This window comes from Chelonia mydas, chromosome 3, assembly GCF_015237465.2.
Source record: "Chelonia mydas isolate rCheMyd1 chromosome 3, rCheMyd1.pri.v2, whole genome shotgun sequence".
Lineage (NCBI taxonomy): Eukaryota > Metazoa > Chordata > Testudines > Cheloniidae > Chelonia > Chelonia mydas.
Genome location: NC_057851.1, coordinates 156543003 through 156551182, shown reverse-complemented (window position 1 = coordinate 156551182; position 8180 = coordinate 156543003). Strand labels below are relative to the sequence as shown.

Genomic DNA, 8180 nt, shown 5'->3' with positions numbered 1-8180 from the left:
ATCATTAATGGGGGTGCTTGCCTCAAAGATATTTTGTTATATTCTACCAATCTGATGTTAACTGTTTTGACTGTGTTTGGGTTGTCTCAGTCTTGATGTTGATAATTTATTTCTTAATGTCTTTGAATAATATGAAACATTACCCTAGTGAGCAATAGTTTTATATGTATACTGTTTACAAAGGTGTCCAGAAGGATTGTTTTTATTTTATTTTAATTCTGTCAATTGTATGTGTTTTTCTGGTAAGCATGTAGGGTATTTATATAAAGTAAATGCTTTTAGACATTTAGTTAAAATGCAGCTTGCTTAGGGTACAGGGTATTGAGGCATTTTGTTGAAATGTGTATTAATAATTTGTGCCAAATGATACTTTCTAGAGGGTCAGTTACCTAGGTGTTTATACAGAATAATTTTGAAGGGTGTTATGTGCTGGATTAAATAAACCTTTTAAAATATTTACTAAAATGCTTGTACTGCAGCACTGGGAATGTACCCACTTATCAGATTTTGATACCTTGGCTTACATAATATGCATTGTACATATCTTTTTTTTTTTTTTTTTTCAAATAACCAGAGGCTACTAAAGCATATTGTTAAGTAATTATTTTACAAATCATGACGCCAATTCAGCAAGGTACCTAAGCACCTGCCTAACTTAAAGCCCATCAGTAGTGCTGTTGAATTCAATGGGATAATTTGTTCGCTTAAAGTTAAACAGATGCATATGTAACCTTTTGAATTAGGGTCTCGGGTTGATCCAAGAAACTCATGGGCATATGCTTAGCTCTAAATATGTAACCATGCTTAAAGCTAAGCAGATGCCTAATGTTTCCAGGATTGGAGCCCAAGGGCCTGACCCAGAGAAGAGCTGAACACTTGCAGCTAGCTATATTTGGCTTCAGTAGTAGTTGAGGGCACATAGGACCTCTCTGTTCAGGTCCTTGTTGACTAAAGTGCTATAACTATACTTATTGGAATCATATATGGCCATTTTTCAGTCTGTGTTAGGCCAGAACTCTGTAACTTATGCTAACCTTACCAAGAGTTTAAAAAAAAAAAAATTACTTATCAGGGTTGCAATAAATTGAGGTATCATAAAGGGAAGTCAAACTTGCAGCTGAAAAACAGTACTTAACAAAAATTAGTAAATACAACATTTTTATGCTGAATTTTGCTCGGTAGTTACTTTAACTCTGTTATAGATATGGGTTCTCTTGACTTTTATTTTTCGTCTTTATCATTGAATCTCAACCTTAACTTTGTTTTGAGGGATCCAAGTGAAGGCGAAGCCAGTGGCAGAACTGACACCTCAAGGTGAGGAGCCACAATTAATACTTCGCTGCTAGGTCCTTTGTGTTAAAAGTTAAAGTGATTTCTGAAAGATTTTTAACCAGGATTTAAAATAGAATAGTGCCTAGATAACTTGTATTTTTAAAATGTTCTGTTTTGCGGTGGGTCCCTGCCCATCCCTCTTAATTCCCTGGAAATTCACTTTTTGATTTTTAAATACTTGTAGATATATGTTCGAAACTGTATTTTGTATTGTACATTTTGTAAAGAAGCAAACTTGATAAGTTAACACACTACTATGAAAGCAATCCCAGCTACAAGATTAAACCAAATCATAAGGCTCTTCTTTAAACTTATCTTCTTATGTTTAATATTATTTAATATAATATAGATTTAAGTAGCAAATATATAGGTTAATACTTAATATGTACATGTAGTGTAAAAATATTTAATATAGTCACATATTGTATTCATCATTTAAAAGTCACTGTTCACCAACAGTGATCACCCTGCAATGTCTGAGGTGTCTGTGGTTCTTTACACTTAAAAAGAACAGTGGTATTCAGATATTGTTGGGTGGTAATTGTAAATATTGACTTTGTGTGGCAATCACTACACACACAAACAAAACTGTAGCTGTAACACTGTACAGTGTGTTTACCTCTCAGTATATGTTCTCTTCTAGCATGTCTCAGCATGTTGACTCTGCCTTTTTAATGTGTTTGGTAAAGCAGGTGTACATTCATGAAGCCTCTAATGAATAAACAATGAACACACGCTGCAGTTGTTATACTCTAAAATGGTTAATTACAAAAAAGAATGGCTTCTTTCTAAGAGAAAACATTTAATAAGCATCTGTATTTAAAAGAGCAGCAGCTCTTTAAACAGTATACGTTGCTTAGTATAACTAATATACTGTGTATGGTTTTGAATTACCTGTTTCAGCATTTTTTTTTCTCCTATGTCCTTACGCTGCTGTGCTGCTGACCCTGTAGTATAGTCAAGTCTGTTAAGTTAATTAAGCGTGGCAGTGGATTTCACCACTCATTCCTGTTCTCCAACGGTCTCTGCTGCTGCCTCCTGGTTATCCTCCAGCCTAGTATGTTTTGGGCATCAGGCCACTTCCTGAAATGCTACCCGAGTCCAAACCTCAACTGCGCTGCTGTGCCAAGTCTTCTAATACTGAGGTGGCTCTGTGGTGGCAGCAATGAAAATAAACCATCAATTTTTAATGTTTAAAAAGCATGCTTTTTTTACAGCTATTTAGAGTGGTTCTGCTCTGAATAGTGAAAAGTTTATTAAATGAAGTGGCAGGTTTTCTTTGTTTCGAGGGGGGAACCTCGTTGTTGACAATAGCACTTTAAATATAGGTTTCAGAGTAACAGCCGTGTTAGTCTGTATTCGCAAAAAGAAAAGGACTACTTGTGGCACCTTAGAGACTAACCAATTTATTTGAGCATGAGCTTTCGTGAAGTGAGCTGTAGCTCACGAAAGCTCATGCTCAAATAAATTGGTTAGTCTCTAAGGTGCCACAAGTAGTCCTTTTCTTTTTACTTTAAGTATAGGGGAAGAGACTGCTTTCCTATGTGTTTGTAGAACAACTGACACATTTTAAGTAAAAATAATACCAGTAATGACTGTCATAAAGGGCCTTGCCCAGCCGTGGTGGCCTTAGCATAATTGAGTTAGGCAGTGTTTTGGGAACTAAGTTGCTTGCCCAAGAAGTACAAGTGGGTAGGAGGTGGGAAATGAAAGGAGAACAACAGGGATGCAAGGAAAGGAAATGGGGAAAACGAGGGTGAGGAAAATCTGGTCTGAAATTGACCTCCACTCTTCATTTAACAGACCCTGCCAAGGAAACACCCCCTCCTCAATAGCGGGTGGTAGCATCAGCAGCTCTCGGGCATCTGGGAAAAGAAACAGCAGAATCTGGAACTCTTTTTAAATGAGCACTATTTTAAAAAACTGTGTTCCAAACTTACCTATGTTGAGTGATCTGATGGGTAAAGAAGCTTTATAGTCCCACTGTTTGTGTTCATTAGAAGATAATTACTTGGGATTTTATCTGTCATTTTATCAGCTAAATTGACTTTTTTTTGTCTCTTTCTCACTATTCTGTTCCGTGTCCTCTGGCTTTTTATTGTTATGAGAGACATAGAAGCTGTTTGCCCACCCAATTGAGTAATTGTAATATAAAATTCTACTGCATCAGTTAAAATAGGATGTTGCAAAACTATAAGGTCACTTTAAAAAAGAGGAGAAAGAAGGGTCAAAAGTCCCTAAAGAATTTGTAAAAACAGATTGGGTTAATTGTGAGCATAATGCTCCCCAATTTGTAAATATAGGAAATGAGTTTCTCTTCATGCACAAGCATGAAAGCGAAAACTTTTGTGTGGAATGCAGGGTGGGTTTCCTTCCTTTGCTGCTTTTACAGCATGTTTACACATCCAGACCATGTGTCCCACAAATTAATACCTTTTGTTGATGTATGCTCCAAATGATGAGCTCAGTAGAAATCAAAAGATACTTTTTAAAATGTAGATTGCACTGTCTCCTGCTACAGCAGAGCAGAGGGATGTGTATCTGTAGTTTCCATTGCATATACAAAAAAAGCTTTGTTATCCGGCATGTTGGGGGAATGGGGGGTGCGGGTAAGTCAAAAATTCTGATTAACTAAAAGGGAGGGAGTTTGGGTGTGGGAGGGGGCTCAAGGCTGGGGGTTGGGGTGCAGGTTCTGGGAGGGGGCTTGGGGCAGGGGGTTGGGGCATGGGAGGGGTTGCAGGGAGCTGGGTCCTGGCGGCGCTCTCCTCTGGCAGCTCCCCGCAAGTGGCAATATGTCCCTTCTGCTCCTAGGCAGAGGTGCAGGCAGAGGTGCAGCTCCTGGCAAATGGGAGCAGCGGAGCCAGCACTCGGGATGGGGTAGGGGCAACGCACAGAGCCTCCGTGGCCGCTCCTCTGCCTAGGAACAGCAGGGACATGTCGCTGCCTGTGGGGAGCCGCCCAAGGTGAGCGCCGTCTGGATCTGGCACCCCAAAACACCTCCTGTGCCCCAACCCTCTGCCCTAAGCTCCCTCCCGCATTCAAGCTCCCTCCCTGAGCCCACGCCCCTAACCCCCTCCTGAAATGCCAGTTTCTAGAGCTTTCTGGTTGGTAAAGTGCCGGATAACCCAGCTTTACTGTATTATAGTTAGGATTTTCTTAAACTTTATTACCTTCTAGCACTTGTATCTATTGTATGGATTTTACTTTTGAGTGTGCAACATGTTTCTCTCCCCAGGAGTGCTTCTGGGGAACCAAAAGACCGAGAAAAGGAGGATAGCAAAGATTCCAAACCACGTTCTTTGCGATTCACGTGGAGTATGAAGACCACTAGTTCCATGGACCCGAATGATATGATGAGAGAGATTCGAAAAGTGTTAGATGCTAATAACTGTGACTATGAACAAAAAGAGAGGTTTTTGCTCTTCTGCGTTCATGGTGATGCACGACAGGATAGTCTTGTCCAATGGGAGATGGAAGTCTGCAAATTGCCACGATTGTCACTCAATGGAGTCCGCTTCAAGAGAATATCTGGGACTTCTATTGCATTTAAGAACATTGCATCCAAAATTGCAAATGAGCTTAAGCTGTAAAGAGAAACTAAATTTATGGGATCAGGGAAAATTCATACGTGAACTACACTTACGTTTTGAATGTACTGGTTACGCCTAGTGTGATTGGCCTGTGAAACTCCTCATGTAGAAATTGTCCCTATTGCAATAAGGTTATACATAGTTATTCTGAATTGTAAAATTAAATTCAGTATGACCTATACTAAATAACTGTAGCTAAAGAAGTTATGTTCACATGTACAGGTAAGTATATAGAGCATTCTGTTCATTTTATGTTCATAGAGTTGTATAATAAAAAAGATGATTGCTTAAATACAGATCTTGTATAGTTGTCTAGATTTCTGCACAAAAGTGTATGTTTGATGCTTTGAGTTGAAAAAGTTCTTCCCTATCACTATTTACATTTTTGGTGGTTTTAATAATTCTTCTATCATGCATTTTTTAAAACTGTGTCCAGAGTCAAAATGCACAAAAAATAGTTTTCACAACTGTAGCATGACCATTTTTAGTTATTTAAAAATCATATGTGAATTTGAATCAGAAGTCGATAAATCGGCTTTTGTGGTACACAAAACTGTTCCTACTTATGTTTGGTTCTTATCCTTGGTATTGGACAGTATTTAGCTGAAAAATACAAACATGTTTACAGTGTTGGCACTTACAGATTTAAAAAGATTATTTTGCCTTGGGCCGGCTGAGAGCTGCTGGGGAACAGAAATCCCATCTAGGTAATGTTTTGTGTGCAAATTATAATGCTTACTCTCATGGCCCATTGAAAATGTAGCATCAAAATGGAGAAGAGTAAATTATTTCATTTAAATAATATGATGTAAAATATCACTTGTTTGCTGCCTTCAATATATTGCAAATTCTAGTGTGTGGAAATATATTAATGTTGGGACTGTTTCATAGCACAAAATAATTTGAAGTGTTGACCAATTGTATGAGTTAATTATACCACCTCAGGAATTTAAATGGCTTTTGGAATATTTGCCCCCAAAGACAACATGCAATTCCTTATGATACTTTACTACTAAACAATAATGGTTGATTTATCTTATGTGATTGTACAATTTGTTCCCATGTAACTTGTTTGTGTTTAATATTTTACCAGATTTCTTGTATTTATACCACATCATTATGCCTGTAATGTGCAGCTTTGTAATTTAGGCATTTGCCTATGGAAAAACAATTTCCTTCCATAATTAGTAATATAAACTATGTAAAACCACTAGTAATGGTACCTTTTAATACTTGTTCTTTTGTACTGAATTAACCATAGAGGTTGGTTGTGCAATGTTATTTAATGTCGTAATTACTGTAATATCCCCCCATATGCACACTCTTGTGGAGAATAGAAAGTTCATTCAAAATCTGTCACTTTAAAAAAAATTTAAAGCTGTGGTAAACTGTAACTCTAAATTAGAAGGCTGTAAGTGTAGCTAATATGCCATTCAATAATGGCTTCTTGGCAGAGGTGGATTTTACATGCTGTACTATACTGTGATGTAGCTTTCTGTAACAGTTATATTCTGAAATGAACGTGTATTGTTGCCTTAGAAAAAGGGTGGTGTTTGGAAAGAAACAACTGTAGCCCCTTTTTACCTGGTGTTTATTCAAACAAATTTTGATGCAAGTCATCTTGATTCACTTTCACTGGTGCACTCTATTAAAACTTACTTGAACAGTTCTCATACTAAAGCGCTTGTCGTTTGCCCTTAATCAAAATGAAAACCTATTCCAAGGAGAGATTTTTATTATGCAACAGTCTTAGAGGTCTCTTTTGCAGTTATGTATTTTATTTGTTCCTTTGGTTTACAAAAAAATGTCTATGTTGCGCAAAATCAATCCCTGCATAATTTTTATGGTCCCACTGATCAAAGTGCTGAGCATCTTCTAGAAGGTGCCAGTGGGGGTTCAGGGTGCTTTGCATCTTATAAAATTGCATCATTGGTACACATCTAGATCCATGTCCCAGTTTTTGTAAGTAATCTCTTAGTTGCCCAAGGAGCTCCTTCATATGTTCACCACAAATCTGCTTCAGGAATGATTTAGATATCTATGCAATTTATCCATGAATCATAAGAACGACCATACTGGGTCAGACCAATGGGCCATCTAGCCCAGTATCCTGTCTTCTGACAGTGCCAATGCTTCAGAGCGAACAGAACAGGGCAATTTACTGAGTGATCAATTCCCTGGCATCCAGTCCCAGTTTCTAGCAGTTAGAGATATAGGGACAACAAGAACACAGGGTTTCGTTCCTGACCATCTTGGCTAATAGTCATTGATGGACGTATCCTCCATGAACTTACCTAAATTTTTTTTTTTGAACGCAGTTATACTTTTGGCCTTCACAACATCCTCTGGCAATGAGTTCCACAGGTTGACTGTGTGTTGTGTGAAGAAATGCTCCCTTTTGTTTGTGTTAATTCTGCAGTTTACTAATTTAATTGGGTGACCTCTGGTTAATATGATATGGGAAGGGATAAATAACACTTTTTTTCCACACCATTCATATCCCCCCTCAGTTCTCTCTTTTTTCCAAGCTGAACAGTCTTTTTAATCTCTTCTCATATGGAAGCTGTTCCATACCCCTAATCATTTGTATTGCCCTTCTCGGTACTTTTTCCAATTCTAATACAACTTTTTTGAGATGGGGAAGCCAGAACTGCACCCAGTATTCAAGGTGTGGGTGTACCATGGAGCTGTATAGTGGCATTATGGTACTTTGTGTCTTATCTATCCCTTTCCTAATGGTTCCTAACATTCTATTAGCTTTTTTGACTGCTGCTGCCCATTGAGCAGACCTTTCAGAGAACTATCTGCAATGACTCCAAAATCGGTTTATTGAGTGGTAAGCATAATTTTGTGTGTGTAGTCAGGATTATGTTTTCCAATGTCCATTACTTTGCACTTATCAACATTGAATTTCATCTGCCATTTTCTTGCCAAGTCATTCAGTTTTGTGAGATCGCTTCATAACTCTTTGCATGCTGCTTTGGACTTTATTATGTTGAGTAATTTTGTATCATCTGCAAACTTTGCCACCTCACTGTTTACACCTTTTTCCCAGATCACTTCTAAATATGTTGAACAGCACTGGTCCCACCCCCATTTTTTACTGGATTTCTGTTTTTGTACCCTCTCTAAACTCCGTGAACACTTCACAGTCACCATCACCATCCTGATCAGGTGATCGGTACTCCATTTCTACTGCTACACTCTTTTATTATTCAGGCATGGAATTTCTATCCATAGAAATTCTGTGGTACAACT

General features: G+C 38.0%; 1 protein-coding gene across 8 annotated transcripts in view; it reads left to right on the top strand.

Annotated features, from left to right (window-relative positions):
• The window catches only part of MARK1 (microtubule affinity regulating kinase 1), a 116138-nt gene extending 109536 nt beyond the window's left edge, over positions 1-6602 (top strand). For 5 of the 8 annotated variants that reach the window (XM_037895691.2, XM_037895690.2, XM_043543621.1 and 2 more), the window contains 2 exons: positions 1270-1314; positions 4568-6602. In XM_037895691.2, the coding sequence (XP_037751619.1) occupies positions 1270-1314; positions 4568-4922 (400 nt within the window). In that variant the 3' untranslated portion in view covers positions 4923-6602. The remainder of the gene's footprint in view (positions 1-1269; positions 1315-4567) is intronic. The other 3 variants (XM_037895693.2, XM_043543623.1, XM_043543622.1) reach the window with 1 other exon arrangement.
• Positions 6603-8180: the final 1578 nt, after the last annotated feature.